The sequence below is a fragment of the Ambystoma mexicanum genome, chromosome 2q (genome assembly GCF_040938575.1).
Source record: "Ambystoma mexicanum isolate Mex_15411 chromosome 2q, UKY_AmexF1_1, whole genome shotgun sequence".
Taxonomy (NCBI): Eukaryota; Metazoa; Chordata; class Amphibia; order Caudata; family Ambystomatidae; genus Ambystoma; species Ambystoma mexicanum.
The window spans coordinates 280,796,012-280,822,741 of NC_090924.1; the positions used below are offsets into that span (position 1 = coordinate 280,796,012).

General features: G+C 45.2%; 1 protein-coding gene across 8 annotated transcripts in view; it reads right to left on the minus strand.

The window, feature by feature from the left end:
* TRRAP (transformation/transcription domain associated protein) overlaps positions 1-26,730 on the minus strand; it is a 2,065,012-nt gene that overhangs the window by 1,060,128 nt on the left and 978,154 nt on the right. For all 8 annotated transcript variants that reach the window (XM_069647248.1, XM_069647247.1, XM_069647244.1 and 5 more), the window contains 2 exons: positions 4,930-5,049; positions 4,607-4,726 (listed from right to left, as the gene is read on the minus strand). In XM_069647248.1, the coding sequence (XP_069503349.1) occupies positions 4,607-4,726; positions 4,930-5,049 (240 nt within the window). The remainder of the gene's footprint in view (positions 1-4,606; positions 4,727-4,929; positions 5,050-26,730) is intronic.

The following is a 26,730-nucleotide window of genomic DNA, read 5'->3' on the forward strand; positions in this document are numbered from 1 at the left end:
GTCATAGTTGACATAGACGGGACCTTTTTAGTCGGTGTGGTTGACGACAAGGTCTTCTAAGTCATTGACTATGTCACTGACGGAGATCGTAGTGGGTGGCGTGGTTTTCGTCTACAGTGTTGACTACTAGGTACCGCCGATCCAGATATATGCGCTTTTCCCATGAAGATTCAGGAACTGGCCTACCGTCTGCATGTGGCGTGGACGAGGTTCCTCCAGTGTCCTGGCCAGCGTCTCGGTCGCATCTGACTGCAAACTTTAAAGGGTGCTCCATGCAGCCTTTTCCTGCTTTTTGGCGGGACGTTGTGGTTTTCTGGGTAGACTTACCCTGTCTCAGAGAAGCATAACTCCGTACACATGCAGAGTCAGATGCCCCCCGGCATCGACAAGTCATGGCACCCATCTCCTATGACCGTCCCCATCAGGGTTTAATTGGAGAAGGACTGACATTTCACGCTTCTCAGTGATGTGTTGGGGTTCGAGGCAGTAGAGGCACTTCTCATTTAGATCTTCTATGAAGACATTCTTTAGGCCTGTTTGGACAGTTTTTCTGAAGTCCAACTAAGCGCTTAGTAAAACCATATAACTGAGACAGTACAAAACACCACTTTTAGTGAAAGGCTGTGTCCACCTGAGTATTTGGTAGCGTAGACGGAGCAGCCAGGCTTATCTTAGGAGGGAGAGAGGGCTGTAGCTTGGTACAAAGCCATTGTAGCAAACATATGGGCCAAAGAAACACAAACACGATGAACTGTAAAAATAAATGGTTTATTTAAATACAAGTAGGCCAAGATGAATCTTGGGCAAATAAGTACTATCACATTATTTATAAACACAATTATAAAAACAGTTCTGGGGAAGTCAGACCTTATCAAACACATTTAGTATAGGACACACCTATTCATGGGGAGTAAAACCATCAGTTACTTTTAGATTACTTTACAGTAAGTCAAGGGTAGTAGCCCCTGTCAGTCATGTAACCCTGTTAAATGGATACATTTCTGAATAGTCTAACACAAATTCATGGAACAGTATAAACCTATAACTACGTTCAGGATAACACACAGTTATACCAGGTGAGCAAGACCTTATTGTATAATATACAATTACAGTTGCTTTTCAGAACAGTGGCACACAGACTAAGGTAAGCAATAACTGTCTACACTAATTTAGGATTACACCAGCCAGACCAACGACAGCAACACCTACAGGACACTGTTCAAGCATGGCACACAGCTATTCAAGGCAGGTAAAAACCTAAGGCAGACTTATTCTAGACAGCCTAAACAGCAGGTCAGGGGAAGCAAGACCCAGCTGTTAAACATATACATTTATATCCTAAAAGAAATAGTGAAGTGAAGCCAACAGCATTACTTTTAGGAAGAGGCACAACCAATTCACAGGGGAGTAAAATAACCTTATATATACGTTTAAGAATGGCAAAACACATTCAAGGTAAGTAAGAACTTTTGTAACTGCTCACTCTCAGTGGGGCAGTTACCAACCAACTCTTTCACAAGTAATTTTTTAACACTTGTTAAACTTTTCAAGGCAGAATTTGTTTCTATTCCAGCCCTTCCCTACTGTATTGCATGAGTTTTCTAAGAGGCAGAAGAGGGACCCTAGTGGTTTAGGTGCCAGCTGTAGGCAGGGTGAGATAGGGTTCAGTTGCAGGCAAAGCCAGAGTTCCTGAGGAAGTCTCTTCAAACAAAAAAGTATTTAACTTTAAAGTTAGTTAGGGTCCAGGGACTTCAGAGGGATTCCAGCAGGGGGCCTGGATGAACTGGACGAGAGTATTGCCAATCGCAAGAAACACCCCAAAAGCTACACAGGAAACGCAAAAGGCTTAAGGTGGAGTAAATACTGCAGCCAACACAGTACCTCAGCACAGAAGAAGAGTTTGCAGCAGGGGAGACTTCGGGATCTGCAGCCAAAGACCTGGTCGATGAATTCCTCGTCATGAAGACTGACAACAGGACACTGGATGGGGTTTTTCAGCATCAGTAACAGAGAATGCTCCAGGCAAGAATTTCTGCACAGCTGGATGCAGCTCTGCGGTTTTGGCGCCCTTTTCAGGATCCTGGAGAAGACTTTATATCACTGGTCAGATACTCGACTCCAATCTGGTCCAGCATTGAGGTGAGGGGACTTCAAGGACTTAAATCGTGTTTTAGGAGCAGGGCACTAAATGTGACCATGCCTACACGATGAATCGAGGTTGCAGGGTATTGGCGTATTGCAGCCCTGCAAGGTCGCAGCACGACATGGGATGGGCTCAGAATGCAGGTCTCGAGTCTAGTGGATCTCACCAGGCTCAAGGTCGTCGTTTTTGGGACCCCCAGGTCGAATGGAAAGACGAGTTATAGCAGGATCTTGTTTACCCAGCAGGCTCTAGTTGCTGGAAATAGCTACAGCTGTATTTTTTATCATCTTCCTCTTTGGTTTCAGTTCCAGTGGTCGACGTGTCAGCAGCTTCCATGTTCAGAGTATTTAACAGGAACTACAGCTTAACTTCTGCATTCTCTCCCTGCATTTTACAGAAATGGGTGGTTTGGCTGTCCAATCAGGACAGCCAGCCTCCCATTGAGAGAGGAAAGGCGAAAGACAAAGGGGTGCAGAGTTTTGCACTCCTCCCTCGCTTCCAGACTTCTGAGACACTCTGAAGACTTGGCAGGGAGTACAAAGTATTCTCGCTGAGGAAAAATCTCCCATTGAGGTCATTCCTGCCTAGAATGGAAGGGGAAGACCTCAGAAACTATAAGCAAGCAAGAAATGGCAAAAAAGGAGCCCACCATTTTAGAAAAATTGTGGCCATTCTGTGCATTACTGAGGCTGAATTAACAGCCTGCGAGTAAACATGACTAAAAGTCCTTAAGGTAAAACCACTGCTACCAGGCATTCAAGCAAACTTGCAATTGTAAAAAATGTTTACAGGTAAGTAAGAAACCCCCAGCACTGCACATAAGGTGGGGTGTTCTGGCTCACTATTTAAAATGTAAATGGGGATGAAAATCCCACTTTACTACTTGGGACCTGTAGTTCACCCAAGTACATTAGAGAAATGAATAGGGACGCCCAAAGGGGCAACCCAGCCTAAGCCCAAAAGTTATAGGAAACTATAACTCCAACCATGCAATATGGAGAGAAATAAAACGGTCACCCATAAAAAGAGTAAAAGACAAGGTGAGAGGGGAAAACGATTCTCCTTCACCGAGGGACAAGGTAAAATAGTTACCGGATCAAAGCAAAAAAGTTCTGGGGTTGACACAGGTCAGAAAGATTTATCAGATATATGAAATTCTTACCTAATAAGGCCACATCGGGTGCAGGCCTTGAAAAGACTTCCTCTTTGACTTAGACATTGTGCTAGGTACAAATTTCGTAGTTTCTGAAGATGGATTTCCTGTGGGTGGGAGCACCGTGGGCTGGCCGGAACATCGCTGAGTAAAACTCTGCAGCACTGGGACACAGGATCCGTCATTGAAAAATGTTAATCCTGATTTTTAAATATTTATAACTTTGAATGAAGAGAGAGAGTTATAGATGACTCCCAACACGAAAGGTGTGGTAAAAAATCTGAAGATGGCCTCCAGGGGTGGAGCGAAGGGAGCATGTTCCATTCATTAACTGTGGGCAGTATGACCCCAAAATGGTGACAATAGAGCACTAAAGAGAAGAGATGCAACCAAGTTACTGGTAAGTAAAGATGTGTTCTTATCTTTCAGGTTTCACGGACGTTGGGGGAGGGGTGTGTCGTGGAGGTTGTATTTCCTGCTGTTGGTTCGTTTAAAGGTGCCCATGAGCTGCAGGTGCAAGGATTCTTCCGGTTGGGTCCATCCAGGAGCAGAGTGCAACCCTTGGCAATGCAGAAAGCACTGATGCAGACCTCTTCAGTGTACGTCAGAAGACCGCGAAAGGTCAATTCCAGTGATGGACTCTGCACACAGGCGACAGCCATCGTCCTTCTAGCCATGGTTGAAGACTTTCCAGAGCAGGATCCCTTGAAGCTGGGAGTCTGAAATTAGGCAGGAAGGCAATTTACACCACAAGCTGGCGGCCACCGAAATACCAGCTGCAAACGTGGAAAGGCGACGTAGACTACTGGAGAGCTGGTCAGTTCACAGGTTGGTCCAGCGACACTTCCAAAGACTCAGTACGGCTGGACCATCGAGAACACATTGAGACTGGTTGGTCCCATCAGCCCAGGGGTTGAAGCACCACACGGCCATCGAAGATCAAGCAGTACTGCAGGGCTTCACCGGGCCAGATGCAGGAAGGGATGCTGGACCTCTTCAGGAGTCTTTTTTGGATCTTCAGTCAGCTGTTCTTCTACATAGGATTCTTGATTCCAACACTGATATGAAGAAATGGAAGCAGGAGCCCCCTTTGTATTCAAAATCCAGCCTGTAAGCAACTACTAGAAGCTATATTATTGTTTCAGGTTCCCCAAGGGCAAATTCCTAACCAAGCAACTTGTGGCTTTGGCAAATTACAGAGACTATGGTAAGGGTGCACAATTTGCAGAACACATATGGAGTATGAAAAAAATGTAACAATTCTGAATTGCCTTAAACTAGAATGTGATTTGAGTGTGACGGATAATTACCATAAACATTCGGCTCCACTGAGGATCATTTAACGTTGCTTCCATCATGAACAGCTCAACAGTTTGCGATGGGTGACGCGTGAGGAACTTTATCAAGGGTTCTCGGAATGGACTGCCAGCCTGGAATGACATTTAGCCTTACTGTTAACACAGGAAGAGGTCATCAGAAACAGATCCACTGATTTAAACATCTCAAATGTTGGGTCGAATAATGAAAACCTCTTCCATTCAGTGGCATATTCAACAACTGTATGCATATTTAGAAAAGGGAAAGGCTCGTTACAAAAATCAACAGGAAAAGGAATACCACTCCAGGCCTTTACCTCAATTAGCATAGCTCGTTCCGTTTTCATCACTACCTCCAACAAAGGTTTAACAAGTGTCTGAGGTGCAGCTGGGATCAAATGAAAAAGATTGATAATTGCTGAACAAATCTTCATTTCCTAAAAAGAAAGAAAACAACGAACTTGAAATAAATAAAACGGTCTCAACGAGACAGCCAAATTCATAACTAGTTTTTACTCTAGGCATAGCTCTACCAACAATATGGATAGTTAATTACTCATCTGAATGTTGCACACAATCACAAAGTAGTACGCATGCTCTTCAAGATACAGATAATATAGCTTTGTATTTCAACGGCAGTTTGCAAGACACAATTATAGCTATATTTGGCATATAGTCAAACACGTGTCTCCACTATGGAGCATTCACATGTACATCGCAGTAGATCAATCATTTCAGTTCTTTTCATGTTTAAAACCGGTAATGCAGCATGGGATCCCCATACAATGCTATTGCTCATCAATGCATGCTAAAAAGGAGGATAATGGTAGAATATTTTAGAAGTATTTAGGTTGAATTCCTTTTTCTGCAACATCCATTTTTACATGAATCCTTCTGCAGTCTCCAACTCTCCTGTTCAATTCCCAGGCCCTCTGTATAGCACTGGCCTTGCACTTCACCGCTAAAACTCAGGACATCCTGTCTCCCCCGTCCTCTTCCTCTCACTCTCACTCTCTCTGCCCTAACCCAAGCCACCTCTCCCTCTCCTCCTCCCTTCTCTTTCTCTGCGACTACACCGGACAAGGTTTCTAGACATGTCCAGTCTATGAAAGTGTTGTGCTCCCCTGCTCCTCTGCAACCATCAAGGACCATATTGACACCCTTGCTCCAGCTGTGGCTGATTTCTGCAATCCCTCTTTTGCCACTGGAACTTTCCCTTCTCTCCTCAAGCACCCCCTTGTGCACCCCCAACTTAAAAAACCTTCTGCCGATCCTACCTGTCTGGCAAACTATCGCCTGATCTCCACCACTCCTTTCCTGGGCAAACTCCTGGAAAAGCTGGCCATCTCCCAGTTTCCTCTCCACACCAAATCTGTTGGTTGTCTCCACGACCATCAATCTGGCTTCAGAGCAGCCAGAGGCACGGAAACAGCTCTCCTGAACACCTGTGAAGATCTGCTCACTAATCACGATTCAAGCCTTCCTTCTGTCCACATGCTGCTTGACCTTTCCTCTGCTTTTGACACGGCCAAGCACACCCTCCTGATCAAGCAACTCCGTAAGAACCTGGGCATCACTGATCAGGCCGTGGAGTGGTTAACCTCCTTCCTCGTGGACCAACCCTCAAAGGTCCAACTTGGGTTCATTCTCTCCACCATCACTCTCCACATGTGGTATTCCCCGGGGCTCTAACCTCTCACCCTGGCTCTTCAACATCTATGTAGCCCGTTTGGCCCACCTGCCATCTACCTTCTCCTCTAACTTTCAGAGTTATGTGGATGACACTCAGCTCTCTTTCAGGCTCCCCTCAGCCTCCTTTCCACTCTCGCTCATTCCTGACTGTCTATCCACGATTCAGGACTGGCGCGCCTCCAATGATCTCTGCCTTAATACCAGTAAGACTGAGATCCTTCTCATTGGGACCCCTGCTGCTGCTTTCCCTCTCTCACTTTGACCCCCCCCTCCTTCGCCTTCCTGTAGGGCAAAAAACCTTGTTGTCATCTTTGACTCCACTCTCTCCTGACATCACGGACCTTGCCAAGAACGCCCACTACCAGATGCACCTACTCATAGGAATTCTTCCTTTTCTCACTTTCCCCCAGCAGGTCACTGTCTCCAGAGCCCTGGTTCTCTCTAGGCTGGACTTTTGCAACATCCTTTCTCAATCTGCCTTCCTCTACTCTCTGCCCTCTGCAACTTATCTAGAACAGGACTGCAAGACTTGTCCTCGGCCTCAAGCCCAGGGACTGCATCTCCCCAGCCCTGAAATCTCTCCACTGGTTCACTGTAGCTGACAAGGATCAAGTTCAAGACCATCTGTATCGTCCACAAGACCTCCTTCTCAAACCCATCGCTCAGCTAATTCCAACTCTCTGAGGGACAGATGCTTCTCCAGGCAAAGAGTGTGTGCTAGATATCTCTCCTCTGCAGGTGCCTTCATCTGGAATGGCCTCCCTCCCCCCTCTCAAACTTGAGCCGGACCACCTGAAGTCCTGGAAGCAACTCATGACCTTCCTTTTCGCCTCTGTTTTCTCTCACACTCTACCCTGCTGACATACCTGTCTGCTGCGCCGAGTGGTCGCTTGCCTACCCGCAGAGTCTCACTGGGTATCAGGCTCCTCCATGCACTTCCCCCAGAGCCACACTGCCCAGGCTGCACTTACTCAGAGCAACGATGCCCTGATTGCACCTCCCCACCTCTCCGCCCCCCCGCTCTTTGCGTTATTCGCAATTGCACGATCTGAATGACACAAGGCCTAGTAAGATGGTTTGTTTTGTCCTTTCTCTGTCCTCCCTCCCTTTTCGCGCCTAGAAACTTTGTGTACAGGCATGTTATAAATGACTTACCATATCATATCAATCATTTTCTTAACATATTTCTGAAATCCAGCTGAGAAGCGGTCAGTCACTTTTATCAAGGTTTGTAAAATATCTGTTAGACCAGAAAATACTTTTGTTTTTCTTTTTTATTAATGTTTATAGTCCACTACACTATGCGCTGGCTTTTATGTGACATTTCTTTTTTTTTTATTTTTAAACTGGGAGGCCTTTTCTGTCCCAGATGAAGATTGCAACTCCACTTTAAATGTGCTGCCATAGAAACTGTTTGAGAAGAATTCTTTTTGCAGCCTTCCTTCAATTGACATCAATAGAATCCCCCAAATGTCTGCTACAGCTTGAACCCTCTGCTGACATTTTGGACTTTTGTCCTTGCTCAAATCATCTATTTTGGGGCACCGATCTGACCTTATGGAAGCCAGTCCAGAAGGACCTCTTACAGTGAAGTGCATCTCATTTTGTTACTTGTAAGATGTGCATAGGATAGGCTGGTGGCAGCGGCTACCATTCTAGCATTTGTTTTTGTTTTACCAACGTACATGATTATGCTTTTTATCATAATGGCATTTTGAATACTGTTTTGTGGGTTTTTCAAAGTCACTACCTGAGGTAGGACTTGGAAAAGCCAACCTAAGATTAAGTAAGGTTAGATGAACAAAGCCACTTAAGTAATGTTGACCAAGCAGCAAGGCTGGAGTAAGGAGGAAGGCGGCTTTCTTGTGTAGTACAGTTACGACTAGGGAGACTTGTTAAGGAAAAGGCCCAAACAAGTTATAAAAATAATTTATTACAGTACTACAAGAAGACACACATTTAAAAATCTCTAAGTAAACACCCTTCAGTACATATATAAAACTCACAGTTGGGAAACTCAGTATGGGTTATAGGCTACTTTAGCATTGCAAGCAGTTATTCATACAATACAAGCACTCACTAAAGTAGGGATAACAGATAATACATAGGACTTATAAATATAAGGCACTCGCCAGAATTTTCTACAACTTCTGAAGTCCAGTCCCAACCTATATCAAGACTCTGGTAGTCTAAGATTTCCTAAAAGATTTCTGGAGGGAGAGGTGAGTAGCCAGGAGGGTCCACTCAGCTAGTGAAGGTAAAATTCTGAAGTTCAGTTAATGAAGGGTGAATGCAAACATGTGAAATAGAGACTTCAGGGTTGTAAATTGAATTTCAACAAAAGGAGGAGATATTGTTAGGTAAGATTTTCATGTCCCTCGGTGAAGGAGAATCTTTTTTTTTTTTATTGTTGCGTGTTTAGTTTACAAAAAACCAAACACAACATGTAGAACAAAAACTTCATATAAATATACATAACCCTTAAAAACCACAATAAGAACAATAACCCATTTGCATTTAGAATTAATTGAAAAAAAAAAATAAACAATTGCATCGACATTAGCCTGTCACGTTAAATTCATGACAGCATATAAAAAACGGTAAACAGATCTAGTATCATGCTAACCAGAATTAATTGAAGCAAAAAACTCCTGCATCCGTTAGATAGCATTAAATTACCAAATTCATTATTTCCAGTTCTTTGGTTACATCTTGCAGAAATGCATTTAATGCAACAATTAAGGAAATATTGAGCCCCCACATACATCTACTCCAGAAAAGGTTAACCGACAGCTCAGAATCTTTATCGAACCTATCTTTGAAAAACAAAACACGCGTGGGCTCAAAGTAGAGACAAATCAGCACTAAATGCTTCAATGTCTCTTCGGAGTTGTTATCTTCAAAAAAAGACACAAAGTCAAGAAGACTAGGCCCCGACGCATCTTTATTACCTCAGTGCCGTGTACTCTCGAGAGTCGGTAGCTGATTGAGCCTAAAGCGCATATAACTTTTTCTTCCCCTATCACAAGGAAACCTCTGAAGATAAAGGGGCAAACATTCCCGAGTGTGGCAGAAATTGGAGTATTCTTTGTAGGTGGAGTAGGAATTAACACAATCCACAGTTTCCACCCAATCTGCCATGAAGAGAAACCTCTACACTATCCCCGGACATTGAATAAGGTCTTCTATGGTTAAGCCAAGGGAAAGCAAGTTTAACTTCATTTTGGCACAAAACTTTCCCATGGATATAACAGAATCAGACGCACAACCTCTCCTAATGTTTCATACAGAGTGTTTTTCGGAGGGTCGCTTATTTTCCTAAACAGGGAAAGTTGTTTCCAGATATGCCTAGCTTTAAGTGATATAAGGCAGAGCTCATGGCGAATAATTGCATTGGGCACTGCCACAGATAAACCCAGAATCTCTTTACACAGCTTTCCCTGGATGATTTTAAGAGTAAGGCTCATAGCGTGGGTGCATAGGTCCAGGCCGTTGAGTAAAATGGGATCCCATTTGGTGAGATAATATCGCCTTATCGGAAGCAGAGAGAATCTGCAGACCTTCACTACAAAACACTTCATTTGGGATTTAAGTTTGCAGGCTTTCTCCTCAAGGCTGTTTCTATGATTTCATACTAACCCAATTTATAAGATTGTATCACAAATAGGTAAGGGCCTGGACCTGATCCACTGGTTCGTCACCCATGATCCACTTATAAATCTGGAAAAGACCATTATCCGAGATTTAGATGCATTTGGCAAGAGATTGTTGGCTACCGCATAGAGGTAAAAAAGGTACATTTTTCTCCTAAGGCCGCGAGGGGTACAGTCCAGAAGAATAAAGTTGTCTGTAAAGGCCATCCACTCGATCGCCATCCTCCCCAACCTGGTCGGTGCGGTGGAAGGAGAATCTTTTTCCCATTCTCACCTAGTATTGTACTCTTTTTATGGGTGAGCTTTGTATGTCTCTCCATAGTGTATGGTTGAAGTTATAGTTTCCTACAACTTTTGGGCTTAGGCTGGGTTGCCACAATGGGCTCCCCTGTTAATTTCTCTTATATGTACTTGGGGAACTACAGTTCCCAAGTAGTAAAGAGGGATTTTCATCCCCCTTTACATTTTATATAGTGAGCCAGCACACCCCACCTTATGTGGAATGCTGGGGGATATAATGTATTTATTGTGCATTTGTTAGGCGCTTATACATCAAGTACAATTGTGTTTCAAAGCACCCACAGGGCAACAGGGAGGAAACATGGGAAAGTAGGCAGATATAACAATGAAAGACAGAGGCGGACCCCTACTATGCCTTCTGAGCATTCAGAACATGCAAGTGCAGAGAGAGAAGGGATGAAGGCGTACCAAAGAGGGAAGTGCTAGGGAGTAAGCTGCTGTTAAGTGACTTGGCGAGAGTGGTCAGCTCCCAATAAATAAGTGTAGGCCTGTGGTGGCATAGGCCAGTGGGTGGCAAGGCAAGTGCTTGGAGCGGGCGGAGGCTGAAGGCGATTGGGTATGGGAGGCCAGGACCCAGGAAGACACCAATCTCAGCGACTGTGGGGATTAGCAGAGGAGGGAGGAAGGGAAGGAGGCGGTGAAAAGGAAAGTCTTGAGGAGCTTCCAGAATTTGAAGAGATGGGCTCAAGACGAAGAGGAAGGCGGAGGCTGTCCCATAGCAGGGAACGTACCGAGGAAAGAGATTGGCTACCAGGTGGCTGTTTAGCGAAGCACTTGACACGCAAAGTTGGTGCCGGAGCAAGGTAGGGATCTGGAGGGAGATTATTTAGTGAGAGCTAGTTGTAGGTAGCGTGGTCCCTATCCCCAGACAGACTTGTGGATGATGCAGAGGGATTTGAATTTGATCATTGCAGCAACCGGGAGCCAGTGGAGAGATTTTAGAGCTGGAGAGATGAAGTTCCTGGGCTTGAGGCCAAGGATAAGTCTCACAGCCCTATTTATGGATTAGCTGGAGGGGTTGTAGAGAATAAGAGGGTAGATTCAGGAAAAGGCTATTGCAGTAGTCTAGCCTGGAGAGAACCAGAGCACTAGAGACATTGAGTTTCTGGGGGAAAGTGAAGAAAGGAAGAGTTCCTTTGAGGAGGTGGATTTGAAAGTGGGCCTTCTTGGAAAGGTCCTGAATGTGAGGGAGGAAGGAAAGAGAGGAGTCAAAGAGGACTCCAAGGTTTCTGGATTCAGATGAAGGAGAAGGAGGAAAGCCCCTAGAAGATGGCCAAAGTGAATGGGAAGAAAGAGGGAGCAGGAGTCTCAACAGGAAGGATCTCAGTCTTGCAGGCATTGAGGAAGAGATCATTAGAAGTAACACCAGGACTGGATTGCAGATAGGCAGTCAGGAATGGTGGAGGAAGTAAGGAGAGGAACAGAGGGAAGTTTGAAGAAGAGTTGTGTGTGGAAATGAGGTGTGCAAGCGGAGCAAGATAGGTGTTAAAGAGCCAGGGAGAAAGGTTGGAGCCCTGGGGGACAATGCAGGTGGAGAGGTCGGGGAGGAGAAAGAGTCCAGAATAACCCGGGACGGACAGTCATTGAGGAAAGCGGTCAGCCAGTCCAGTGCCCGCACCGAGATACTTAGGGTATCGTGGAGTCGTTTTAGGAGGATGGAGTGGTTGACTGTATAAAATGCAGAGGAGAGATCAAGTAGAATGAGAACAGCTGGAGAGTTGGAGTCAAGAGATGCGAGGAGTTCCTCACAGGTATTCTGAAGAGCAGTTCCCATGCCTCTGGATGCTCGGAATCCAGATTGAGGGTCGTGTAAGCATCCAACAAGTTCAATGTGCTGGGTCAGTTGGGGGGAGACCAGCTTCACCAGGAGTTTCCCAAGGAAGGGGCCGATTGTTAAGGAGAATTCTCAAAAATGTGCTAATTCCCTCCACCTTAGAGACCCCCCGCAACTTTGCTGGAATTTGAGGACTTGATTTTTTAACCTGGAGAGAGTGAGACTCTTTCCCACTCTCTCATGTATTTTAATGTGATTTCTGAACTTTGTGTTTCTTTTGTTTATGGAGCCTGACAAACTCCATAGGCATCATCTTTTACATTGTGTCAGTGCAGTGTCACATGGAAGTCTTTCAGATTTCCCAAAGGTTTAAATAACTTCTCTTGGATAAACTACTGTTTCCAAGAGCAGTGAAGTGAAATTGACTTTACTTACAATTGTAACTTTCTAGACCCAGCACACACTATTTTACAATAGGGTCCTGGAGGGGTTACTTAGTATCCCCTTTGTCTAGTTTCTCATGTAACATGTTTATGTAACCCTTTCTTCAGTTAATGGCTGGTGGTAGTGGTTTACTTTTTCCTTCCATTGTGTGTTATTACCGCGGGCTGCAATTGCAGCTACAGTAAAGCACCCATGGGTGCCCATTTTGTCAAAATGACCCTGGTCGTCTTTTTTCACCATGTCTTGTTGTAAAGGTCCTTTTTGAGATTTACTCTGGCTCCAGCGTGTCTGCAGGGCAGGAAGCGAGGGAGGTTCCTAAATTTCCTGTGCTTAGTCTCCTTGGTTACAGGAATGCACCCAAAGGTGATTGGCTGGCTGGCTGTCCTTGGAGGACAGCCACCCTGCTATGCGGGTGACATCTAGGCAGCGAATGAATGGGATAAACCTGCATAAAAGGCAAGGTCTTTTGCTTGGAAGGCAGAGTCAACCACTGGACGAAGGAATTCGAAGACGACCTTGGAAGAGACGCCTACTGCAACTCCTGGACCCCTGATTTGCCCGGTGAAGCCCTGCTGCAGTGCTGAAGCTCTGAATTCGCCTTGACTAGAGAAGCCCTGCAAAGGACGACTTTTCCCCTTGGGTTGGTGGGACCAATCGACCCCAAGACGAACTCATCTAGACATCCTCTCGGAGCTGGCTGTACTTCCGTTGATGCTGCAGAAACTGATTGCCAGGGAGAGGAATACCAGAATAGAGTGCATTGTTTTTAAGTAGGACCCGAGCTCCAAGAAGATCCACCGGACTCACTAGAAACAGGGCTGACCAAGCCTGAAACCCCTCAACAGAGTGCTGGATCCCAGAAGCAAGGAAAGTCCAAACGGTGTTCAACAACCGCGGTGGTGCTATTCGCGAGAGGCTGAAACCGCAAAGTGCCACTGATCTGAACTTTGTCCATTGCTGCCGGCGACCTTCAAATCGTAGTGCAGGAGTCCTCCAGAATCCTCCCTCTTGTCCCCACGACTGAGGCCCAGGAACAACAGGATCTGCCATACTACAAAAGGAACAGAAAGCAGCTGGAACCAATTTCTTCAGACCTAGGGTGCTATGAATAAAGGGGTACTTACCTCTTGCTGTGTAGTTTGCTTGCTCTCAGTTGAGACTTGCATTTACTGCATCTTTATAGAGTTGCTTGCAGTTCTGCCATTCACAAGCCTCCCAGCTTGTGGCCCAACAGTGATTCCTTTTACAACAGAAACTCTCTATAACATTGTGCAAGACTTTTTACTTACCTTCAAGAAGAACTTCAGCTCACTAGACTTTGCTCAAGTGACATCGACTGTCCTGGCTCCCTGATAGACTCTTCGAACCTCTGATTTTGTGTTTTGATCTGTCCCTCCAAAAAGTTATACATTCTTTACTTATATAGCTGGGAAAGGGTTAATCTACATTGCATTGGCTGGGGGTGGGGGGAGGGGGGGGGGTCAAAAGTACTTACCAGTTTGAGAAGCTTGTTAACCATTGTTTTCTCCCTCTCGCCTTTTCCATTTTACACCAAACTCAGTATTGCTCTAAATGTACCAGTGAGTGATATATTTATGTCCACAGTGTCCTAGTTACTAAAGTCACCTCGGGGTGTAGGAAGTGTATGTGTGCCTTCCCAAAAGGGTATCTACTGATTTATTGAAACTGAGAGTGTGTATTTTGAAGTATATTTAAGTGTTACATGTGTTTGCTCCCTTCTAAAGAAGGCTTATTCAAATGACTGTTAAATTAATAAATAATTGATTAACCTTGAGTGTAAGTGTTAATTTGAATACCTGTCACTGTGAAACTATGTTGCAACCCTACAGCTCACATTGACCCATCTTGAGATAAGCCTGGCTGCTCAGTCACTCTACCAACTTGTGTACTACATGCTTATATCAAAGGTTGGGTTAACTATTGCCAAGAGGAAAAGGCTGGTGAAGCCTCCCACAGGGTACTGAATACAATATTGCCTAACACCCATGATCCCCGCTGCAAAAGCCCTTCCAGTGTCCGGTCTTCAGTCTTCATGACAAGGAATTCAACTAACGGGTTTTTGGCTGCAGATCCTGACGTCTTTTTGCTGACACTCTTCTTCCGTGCAAGGGTACTGTGTTGGTTGGGTTTATTCACTTACCTTAAGCCTGTGTGATTTCTGTATAGCTTTGGGGTGTTTTTGTAATTGGGAGTCCTCTCATCCAGTTCACCCAGGCCCCTGATGGAATCCTCGTAGGATGTCTTCTCTGAAGTCCCTGGACCCTAACTAACTTAAAAGTGAACTACTTACTTGTTTGAACGGTCTTCCAAAGGAACTCTAACTTGTGCCTGCAACAGAACCTTATCTCACCCTACCTACAGCTAGCACCTAGACCACTGGGGTCCCTCTGCTGCCCTGAGTGAACTCATGCAATAGACTAGGGAAGGACTAGTTGAGTCAAGGATTCTGTCTTGAAAATAATAAAAAGTGTTTACAAGTCTACTTACTTGTGAAAGAGTTAGTTGGGAACCAACTCTGAGAGTGAGCAGTTAGAAACATTCTTACTTACCTTAAAAGTGTGTTGTGCCATTCTGAATAGTATATGCAAGTTATTTTACTCACCTGTGAATTGGTTATGCCTCTTTCCCAAAAGTTATACTGTTGGCTTCACTATTTCTTTCAGAGAATAGGTGTATACTTTTCCCAACTGGGTCTTGCTTCCCCTAACTTGCTGTATAGCCTGTTTAGAATAAGTCTGCCTTAGGTTTTACCTGCCTAGAATAACACTGTTAGGTTCATACCTACCTTTAAGTTGCTGGTAGCTCCTTTAAAAATGATGTAGGATTTAGTTACCTTGAGTTAGCTGTGTGTCATCCAAAAATAAGTTAAAGCGTTATTGCTTACGTCAGTCTGTGTTCCACTGACGTGAAAAGCAACTGTAATAGTGTACTACAACATTAGGTTTTACCTGCCTAGAATAGCTGTGTGCCATTCCTAAAAAGTGTTCTATGGGTGTAGCTGACCTTGGTCTGCCTGGTGCAATCCTAAATTAGTGTAAAGAGTTCTTGCTCATCTTAGACTGTGTTCCATTGAGCTGAAAAGCAACTGTAATTGTATATTTCACCAAAAGGACTTACTGAACTAGTATAACTGTGCGTTATCCTGAATAATAGTTATATGTTGTTACTGTCCTTGAATGAGTGTTCCACTATTCAGAAAAGTATACTTGTGGGTTGGTTTACTATGCAATTCCTTTGCTAAGCATCACTGCATAACTGACAGGGTCTACGACCCTTGATTTACTGTAAAGTAATCTAAAAGTAACTTGGTTTTACTCCCCATGAATAGGTGTGGCCTATCCTAAATGTGTATGATAAGGTTTGATTTCCCTAGAATTACTGCTAGGTTATCTGAAGGTGGTGTATTCTTTGGTCTGTATACCTTCAACCTTCAAGCATTGTGTTGTGTTTTTATAATGGGTTTATGACTATGACCAGTACTTACCACAAGACTTAACTTGGCCTGCTTGTATTTATAATAAACCCTTATATGTTTTAGAATACTTCTGGTTGTAAGTGTTTCTATTGAATCCTTGGTATACTACACGCCTATGTACTTTCCTACAACCCTCTCTCCCTCCTAAAATGAGGCTGGCAGGTCTGCCAAAATGGCCGCCATGACCATCACCGTGAGTCGTGTGCTCCTCCACGGTGGCTCAAAAAAGGAGCAATAAGCAGCACCAGCATAGGACCTAAAAGCAGAAAATGCAGCATAAATAGCCCAGGAACAACTGGAGCTAAAAGAAACTGTAAACAGAGTTTCGTAACTGGAGGGGGCAGAGCGAACAGGCCCAGATCTAACATCAGCGGTCACTGAGGCGCAGAGACCGGCGGCCGAAGAAGAGCGGGAAGAGAAGCCGGGGAGACCGCAGCAGCCCCTGCCCCGCTCAAGCCACTCGAGATACGGGGGCGCCTGCCCAGCCACCAAAACTGAAAGGTGGGGGAGGACAAGGTGCCGCAACGGACCCTCAGCGGTGCGACTGAGGGGGAGACAGGGCTGCCATGCCAGAGCGCCGCTGGGACCGGCAGGTGTGCGGTCCGCAGGGCGTCTCATCAGCGGAGCAGAAGGAGCGGAACGTACTGGCACTCGGCGCACAAGTAAGGGGGGGGGGCATCTCGCGAACCCAACGCCTATGCCTTAACCCCCTCAGCAAACTCCAGCCCCGCGAGGAGCAGGGCCCCCCCACCAATGGGACGCCCCAGGGAAGGCGGGGGGCAGTCCAAACACAAAGCCGAGCGTTTAGACAGCTGCGAGGGGATCCAGTAGCTTCTGCCCAGCTGACACGGAGGGCCCCAGGGAACAGCAGCCCCCACGCAAATGAACTCCTCCAGCGTGGGGGACTCAAACCAGAGAACTCATCCAAGCACATTTTGATCCAGCAAAGGGGCGACCTCACGGGCCACAGAGCTAGCTGGGACACCCACAATCAGTGGAAAGCTGCTGCGGGGGAGGGCAAGGGGGTGGCTCTCCCTGCATGGTTAATCTCTGGCAATGGAACGAGACCCAGCAACCCAGGACGATGTTACACCCTGGGGAAGTTATGCCGGGTTTAGCCGCAGGGGGCAAAAGGGGGGGTGGGTTCGAGGGGGGGAGGGTACCGCAGCATCATGACAGCAATAAGGGCACAGTGAGGTATGGGTAGTAGCAAAGGGATCCAAATTCTTACACTCAACATTAGAGGGCTAAACACACGGGCTGTTGTGCTAATTCCCTCCACCTTAGAGGCCCCCAGCAACTTTGCTGGATTTTGAGGACTTGATTTTTTTTTACCTATAAGAGTGAGACCCTTTTTTCCCCACTCTCTCATGTATTTTTATGTGATTTTATACACTGTTTCTTTTTGGTTATGGAGTCTAACGAACTCCACAGGCATCATCTGTTACAATTGTGTCACACAGCACCTACAGTGCAGTGGCACAGGGAAGTATTTTAGTTTTCCCAAGGTTTAAATACCTTGTCTGGGATAAACTGTTTCCCAGAGTAAGTAAAGTGAAATTGACTTTACTTAGCATTGTACTTGCTAGACCCAGCACACCCTATCTTACAATAGAGTGCTGTAGGGGTTACCTACTATCCCCCATCTCTAGAAACTAACGTAGCAGTCCAATGCTACCCTTTCCTATCGAAATGGCTGTTGACAGTGGTTTTACAACAAACTACCATGATTTTTGCCGACCACGGACACCAGTAGCATTAAATCGCGGGAGCCATGTTTTTCAAGATGGTGTCTGAGCCTGCATTGTTTAAACGGGTCCCAGTCTTCTTTTTTCGCCATTTCTTTTTTGGAAAGGTCTTTCTAGAGTTTGTCTCTGCACGCCAAACTAGGTTTGGTCCCTTTGTTCCTACGACTTTGGCGGGCTTCAGGACTGAAATTCTGGGGTGGGCAGGAAGTGAGGGAGATGCCCTAAACTCCCTGTGCTTAGTCTCCTAGGAGACCCAAATGCACTTTGGCGTGATTGGCTGGCCGACTGTCCGGCAAGGACAGCCACCCTGCTGGGTGAGCAGGCTGGAATGAATGGGAGAAAACTGTTTAAAAGGCAAGTCTCTTGACTTAGAAGGCGACCACTGGAACGAAAGAACCGAAGATGAGCTGGAAGAGAACAGCTGCTGCAACTCCGGGACCGTTGGTTTGCCCGGTGAAGCCCTGCTGCAGGTCATCTCGACAGAAAAGCTCTTCAAGGACTTCTCCCTTTGAGTTTCTGGGACCAATCAACTCGTAAGCCACCTAGACACCATTCTCAGAGGCAGTTGTATTTTCCTCGGAGTGCTGCAGGAAACCGAATAGCCAGGGAGAAGGACACCAGTTTGTATGCTTGAAGACAGCTACCGGAATCGAAGATTTTCCAGTTTGCCAGCTTTTTGACCAGTCCCTGTGCAGTGCAGGAGTCCCCCGACGTCCTCCCTCTTGTCCCCACGACTAAGGCTCAGGAACACCGAGATCTGCAGGAACTTCCATGAACAGAAGTCTTCAGCTGCATCTTTTTCTAAACTACAAGGTACTGTGAAAACCCGACCAAGAGAACTTACCTCTCACTGCGAAAGTACGTACAACTTTGGCAACCTGCAGGCCTAGTCGGCTTGTGACCCGACATATGAATCTTTCTTCTATGAACTACTTCTGAGAACCGTGGCAAAGACTTTTTCGTTTAATTACCAGAACAGTTTTTACCTATACAAGACTCTAGCCCATTGACTTTGGCCTATCTATTGCATTCAATCAACTCCTCAGGTGAACTCAAACTATTTGCACTGTTTAAGAGTACACTAATATTCGTTTTATTATCTTATGCCTTTTTGCTCCTACTTCAAATGCTCTGAATGCCATTTTGCTCCTCCTTCAAAGAAGCTTAAATGTTTCAGAACCGGTTAGTGTGAAGTATTGCAGGATATTCTTGTGTGATATTGATTGCCTCCTTTTAGTGAATGTTTTCTAACTGACTGTGTAATAAATTAAGAAGTGTGTTACCAAGAAACCTTGAGTAGAAGTGTCTATCTGAATACTTGTGATTGTAGACCTCTGTGTAACACCCTTACAAGCTCACATTCCCTCTTGAGATAAGCCTGGCTGCTTACACCTGTAGTCATAGTTGTGTGTAGTGGTCCCAGAGGGTACTGCATGCAAACTTTGCCTAACACATCCAAGTAGGAAATCACTGTGATAGAAGTTGGAGAGCCAGTCTAGTGGCGCGCGCACCACAACTCTGTGCAAAGGAGATAGTGTGTTTATAACTGAGTGGACAGTTACCTGGTGAACGGTGTGTGGCACTGCGCTGGTCAAATTGGTGTAAAGTGGGAACTGTCTCTGCCACCCACCAGAGGACCATTAGGGGCTTGAAAGTCGTATGAAGAAGGCCTGCCTTGTGTGGCCTGACGTTATGCAGCTATTCGGGAAGAGAAAGTGCCATCGACCGAGTTGACGGTTGAGCTCCAGAGCTCTAAGGCCCCACGTCCAGGGCTATAATGGTGACGTCAGAGGGAGCACCTGGGAGTTGGCGATGAAGTGGAATGCCGGCCATATATGATCTCGTCTCACACAGTTCATTCTCCAGTACTGTCGGAAAAGGGTGAAATAGCATTACGTAGCAAGAAGACGTTAGTCTTTCGAGTACAGCACCCAACAGCGTTGTGCCAATGTGATCAGGAAGCTGGATCGCGGCAAGTCAGGGATAGTATGGCATGCGGCAAGTTTAGGAAGGACAGCATGGTGTCGGAGGTGCTACGGGAGACCACATGAAATGTATTCATTTTCCCATTATGCAACGTTGGTCGAAAATGACTGCCACAGGGAAGTAGTGAGTGAGCCCTGCTGTCTCCTTTATGGGCAATCGTCTTAGGAGGTGCTATAAGGGTGCTTTTTTGCTTTTTGCATATGAGGTTATGTCAAGAATAGGATACATAAACAATAGGTGTATCCTACCCTTTGTTAGTCTAAGTTTAAATGATTGTTGAGGGAGCAAGTACTCGACTATTTCTTTGCGAGGGTGCTAAAGATCATATCAAACCACTAGTGCTAGTATTTGTCCACTTTCTAGTGAGGATGATAAGGTTGGAGGGAGAAAGAAAACCAAAACAATAATGTGTTAGCCACTAATCGTTAGCAGGTTGGAGACAGTAAATCAAAAACTCCATTTGGAGAAATAATTTAGTCCAAAACATTCGTGCATTTTCTACAAAGTTGTATTAATATTTTCAATGTGCATAAGATAAATTCTGTGCATTAAATAGGTTCAGAAACAGACAGTCATTTAACTTCATGATTCTTTAGCTACAGGAAAGTAAGTGGGAAAATTGTAGACATTTTTAAAACATATTCAACAACATGACAAACTGAAATTCAAATGTCAACAAAAGTTCTTCTACATATGATAAAGGAAAACTTTTTTCAGAGGAAAGAGGAAACTAAAAAAGTCGTTGCCCCTAAGTGTGAGGGAAGTGCTTTTCTCTTTTTATCAAGTTCATTCCCTTTGAGACAGTTCCTTTTGTCTTGATCTAGGTTCAGGGCTTCAATGTTGCCCTATCAACGGGTCTCTATGTGGTAAAAGAATTCTTTGCCAACGTGATGCTTGGCAAGATTCTCAAGCAGTTCACGTTTCGGTGGTCTTTTCAGCGTGCGCCTACATCCGCCTTCATCAGGGCATGTTAGTTCAAGACCCTGTGATTGCATACAAAACACAAAAGAAGAAAGAAGGAGAAAAGAAAAGCTTTTTTTTAAAAAACAAGGAGAGGTTGTAATTGTCCCTCACTTAACCAATCAGAAAGCATTTTCTGACGTAGTATTATAGTTGGTGTACCTCTGCTCAATCGGCAGAAGATTTGCCTGCCGTGGCATTTATCCCAAGGTCTGGGTTCGAGTGTGGTCCGGAAGGTTGAGACACCCCTTCTCCTACTGTGGGGTTGCTGCTGTGCCACGTAGTGGCACTTAACAGCTGGACAAGGTTGTCCGAGTTCTCTTCTTAGGTCCTGGTCTGTATATAGAGTCCTGTATGGTACCAGGAAGGAAGCAGGACACAGAAGAGCAAGAAAGAAAGAGAAGAAAAGAGGGATGTATATTACTGCCTTGTGGTAAACTGGTGAGCAAATGGGTGAAAGCCACCAGTGTAGGCAAACATCTTTTCCTACCTGCACCGTGGTCGTGCATGGAGCCTGGGTGGAACGGTAGGCTGGGTGAACTGGAGAGGTTATGTCAAGAATAGGAGACAGTTAGATGTATCGGAATGTGCTTTTAAAGACTTGCAGGTTAACACTGTGTTTAGAAAATAGTGGGACCGCAAGTGTTTGAGTTAAGTAATGGTGTCAGGTAACCATTGTGCCGTAATGAAACGTCAAGTTCATGAACGGCAAAGTGATGTCGAAAGCATTTCGGGGGCTAGAAGAAGCTGCTCGATGATTCGCTGCAAATGAAGACCAAGGTGAAAATAGCCGGAGAGGAGCCCCGCCGTCTCCTTTATGGGCAATAGTCTTAGGAAGTACTGTAAGGGTGCTTGAGAAGCAAAAAGGTGGGCACAATTGGTTTTATTGCAATGTTACTATGAAGTGTATGCATGATGTTTGAGTTATGTGCAGTAAAAGGGATAACAGATATTGAGGATTTGCAGAATTAAGTTGCAAGAACGCACCATGAACTTTTAGGATTGTAATTACTTTCAATGGTTACAGTCCCATCCTCATTGCCAATGAAATAAAGTGACATATTTAGTCTTAATGGTAGGTTCCTTTAAGCTTTAATAGCATCTTCTTAGGTTACAGTTACATAAGAAACATAGAACAGACACTGGCACCCATCACCCAGGCAGGGCTCGCTCTAACTGCCTGGGCCAGGAACTCTCATCACCAACATTCTCTCATCCACACAATAACATCCTACATGACATCACAAGCTTCCGCTAATACTCACAAGCATATTACAACACATCTCCCAATCTTCACGGGACACTTTTACACACAGAAAGCACATTACAACAGAAATGTACTTCCTAACATCGGTGACAGGAAAGAAATTAGCAAACTCTACAGGTTATCCACCACACCAACGACTCAACCCCAATGGCCCTATATGAGACAATGGGCTGACACGCTACCGATCTCCGAGGAACACTGGCGGGAAGTGTGGCAGCGAATCCCCAAATTAATGAGAGGGATGCAGATCAGGGAAATGTGGACCAGGATTCTGGTGCAGTGGCACTTAACCCCTGAGAAGCTACACAAAATGTACCCCTCAGTTGCTCAAACTTGCTGGCAGGGATAAAAGGAGTGGGCACATGGCTCCACATATGGTGGTCATGTCCAGTTCTAAAGCCATTCTGGGAAGTGGTCAATAAAGAAATGAAAGACATCTTTGGTCCCCAAGTACCGAGAGAATATGGAGAAGCTATGCTGGGGCGAGCGATGTACTGGACACACTACTGACCAAGCCATGGAGAAAAGCGTATATGGTCCTGAGTGTGGCGGCTCTGTCTTTAATTGTGCAAAAATAAACCTTACCAATATCTCAACCCAATACAAGAAAGACATACTCCTAGCCAAACAGGAGACGTATGATAACAGAATATCTCAATCTAAATCCAGTACTAAACAACTGTTCACCATTCTAAAGGAACTAGAAACACCAATCTTACCGCAAGAAAATTGCACCAAAGACAAAATGTGGTGTTCCAGCATTCAGCACAAATTAACTAACAAAGTCTCCAACTTAGAAACTAAAATTGCTCTGAAGAAAGCCTCACTAGCTCCTCAAATCACTCCTAGTATAGTACTGCTGCCACACCACAAACAAGAAACACGTTTCAGCTTCTCAAAAGTCTCTGTTATTGAGGTGGAGAAGGTTATACTTGGACTCAAACCATCCAACTGCACGGGCGACCAATGCCCAGCACAATTTATTAAGGACGCTGCTAGAGAACTTGCGCCCTTCATATCTAAACTTATTAATTCCTCATTCTCATCTGGTACCGTCCCCAATAACCTGAAAGAATCCTGGGTACTACCTCTACTCAAAAAGCAAACCCTTGACCCAACTATACCCACAAATTACAGACCCATAACGACTGCCATTTCTCTTAAAAATTTTAGATAAAGTGGCATACATTCAAATCCAGAATTTCCTGAAATCCAACCTCTTACTAGGATCTCGCCAATCCAGTTCCTGTCCTCAACACGGTACGGAAACAGCTCTAATTGATCTTAAGGCTCAAAAAGATGAACTTAGAGACGAGGGCCAATCAGCCTTACTCCTCCTCCTCCTCTCCTCCTAGACCTCTCGGCTGCATTCGACTTGGTCGACCATAAAGTCCTTTGCAGCCACCTACATTCTGCCGCAGACTTCTCTAGGGTAGCTATAATATGGATTGAGTCATTCCTGAGCAATAGGACTATGAGAGTCTTCTCACCCTCTGCATCAGCAGACCCTATCCCTATAACCTGTGGTGTACCCCAGGGATCCTGCGTGTCGCCGACTCTCTACAACGTATTCACAAAGCCCCTCTTTAACGAAACGGACCATTTGGGTATCGCCTACACGAATTATGCAGACGATACACAAATCTTCCTACCTCTTACTGGAGATTACTCCTTGGACCTGGCTTTGGTGAATAGAATCTACGGCATCGTTCAGGCATGGATGGCCACCCATGGACTATGCCTGAACGATGATAAAACTGAATTTATTATCCTAGGTACTACGGCTCACCTATCTAAATTAAGCCTGGACTATTCCCACTTCACCATTGATGGTAATGACATCAAAGTAGCTAAGGAGGTGAAGACACAAGGCTTCTACCTAGATGCCACCCTTACCTTTACTAAGCAAGTCAATTCCCTGGCATCTGCCACCACATACATGTGCAAATTAATCAGAGCTAGCAAACAATTTCGCTCCACCAACAGTTGTCTAATTCTCTCTAGAGTCCTTATACTCTCTAAATTGGATTATTGTAATGCCCTGTACGTTGGTGCGAGTAAACCTATTATCCAAAAAATACAGGTACTACAAAATAATGCTCTGAGAGCTGCAGTCAAGATAAATAGAAAGGAGCACATTTCCTCCACCAGAAGAAACTACAAATGGCTATCTACTTTCGACAAAATTCGACTTAAAATTGCCACCCTCACTTATAAATGTCTAAATAATAAAGCACCTCCATATTTAACGGATAGGATTATCAGAAAAATATCCCACAGCCCAACCAGATCAGCCAACTCCAACTGCCTCTTAGTTCCACGCTTTAAACTATCCACCATTGGGGGGGGGACACAGCTTCCCAGTTAAGGCAGCTCAACTATGGAACTCCTTGCCTCCCTGCCTAAGAGAACATCAATCCTTCGCCAAATTTAGACAAAACATGACTGACTGGCTGAAAGAAAATGACAAGTAATTGCCATGCTATATATATATACCATAGCTACCTTTACTACCATGATGCCAGCCCTAGTATTTTGCTAACTATATATTGACTGTTAATTATTCTTCCCCATTGTTCTTTTCTGTTCTATATTGACTTGTTTACTGTGTTTTAATCCTCATTGGATATATACTCTGCATATTAATCTCTATTACTTTGTATTTAGCCTCTTCTGTTAATTACAATGTCCTTTTCCCTGATGCACTTCTCGTACCCATGTAACTAAGCTAAACGTATCCTTATGTCTTGCGCCCTGATGCCCCAGTGTCTGGAGGGCACTATAAATAAAAAACCAAACCAAACCAAAAGTGGAAGCAAACCACAATCCCCAACGAACAGGAATGGATAGGTAAAATATGGCACTACACCTCACTGGAATGGGTAACCTACACCATTCAAGGAGACTATGCAAAATTCAAAACCGAGTGGGACTTGGTCCTAAACTTCCTACATAAAGACCATTGCGTACAATGGTGCCCTCAGAGCATAACGTGTGCGTATTAATGTGCATAACGCACAGGGCAATCTGCGGACAAGGAGCAGAATTCCTACAAAAGAAAATAATCTACAAGCCAACGAGACCGCTCAGGTCAACCAACGAAATCCGACTGCAACTAAAACCTTACATCAAGAAAAAACTCGGAGGCACCGCCTTCTACCACTTAGCCGCGAAAACCTGGAACAACATCCCAAAAGTAATAAGGAACACCAAAGATCACCTTAAATTCAGAAAATTACTAAAAACCTGGCTCTTCAACACCAGAGACTAAAACCGAAACAACAGTAAGACAAATGACTCAACAGGAAAGGACATTTACAAGCCCCTAGAACCGACAGAAGTACTCCGAGCACCAGTAGGGCTGACGCTGGACACAGGGGTCCACCTGCGAGACCCAGGGAGACGGAGGCAACAACCCCAGCCAATCCTTACCATCCCCCACCGCCCGTACAGCTACAACTAGGTACCACTGGTTGTGGAACGGACGAGATACCACCAATCACCACACAATCTGAAGTATGGACACTAGCAGGTGCGCTGGTCATGTGGGTGGGGGTGAGGAGCATGCAAAGTTATTGAGGGATCGGACGGAGGGGACAGCTAAATGCTCAAGGGGCCTTGAATGCAAAACGGGCACGTACCTTCTGAGGCACAGGGTGCGCAAGCACCCCGTGTTGTATGATTACACGAGCCCAACTGGTCAATCCAGGGTAGAGATACCAACTAACCAATACCACTAACAATTTCCTTCTCTGCATACACCTCTCAAACTCCAAACCAAACACAACCACAAACCTCCAGCACAACAAACCGCACGAACTTCACTACATTGCAACAACAAAACAAAAACACACATGGACTCGCACATCGGTACACGACGACTACCGGCCGCATACACCCCAGGCCCAGCCGACGGAACCTCCGGGCTGAGGCTGCCAACAGCACATCACTGCAATCTTGCACTTTTCCAGCCTTCACCCACTAACCCACCTCTCCCTCCCTCTTTCAGAGCCGCCAGAGCGCCAGGGGACCACTCCGGTGGTGATAGTGCGAGGTACAAATGTCCTTTAACATTAAGGTTGCTGGACATACTATAGGCTACAATTCGTTATACCCAGAACATTACCCTCAGAAGATATACTTTACTGAGATCCAAGGATGGGGTGAGGGATCCGGGAGGGGAGAGGACAGTTGGGAAGTGGACAGTTATTGTTCAAAATTAAAAATGCCAATAAAAACAACTTAAAAAAAAAAAGATAAGCTTGGCTGATCTGTCTACGCTAACATATACTCAGGTGGTACAGCCTTACACTAAGAGTGGAGCCTTGTACTGTCTCAATTGAATGGTTTTACTAAGCCCTTAGCTGGACTTCAGAAAAACTATCCTAACAGATACCACCCATGGGGTTTATTTACTAATGTAGACACCACAGTCCTGGGACAGCCAATGTAGGTGCTAAGGTAAGCAGGACTTTGTGCCCATAGAAACCAGTGTGTTTGTCTGTTGGAGGAGCTGTCCTGTAAACAAGTATTTCTCGCTTTATTTTGCTGGATGGCTGGCTGGACGAGATGCCAAAAATTTTCCACACCGGCACAAAGCGCGCGGTGTGCGCAGTGTTCCTGTGTTCTTGTCTGACGGGTGGAGGCAGGACTTTCTTCTCGCTACCGCAGTAGATGTATTCGCCTGACCCTGCTGCACTGCCTAAAAGGTACTTTCTCTACTCTTTGTTGTTTGGACTATAATGACAGCAAGTGTGTGTTTGCTCAATTCCAACTGAACTAAATATTAAAACACTAC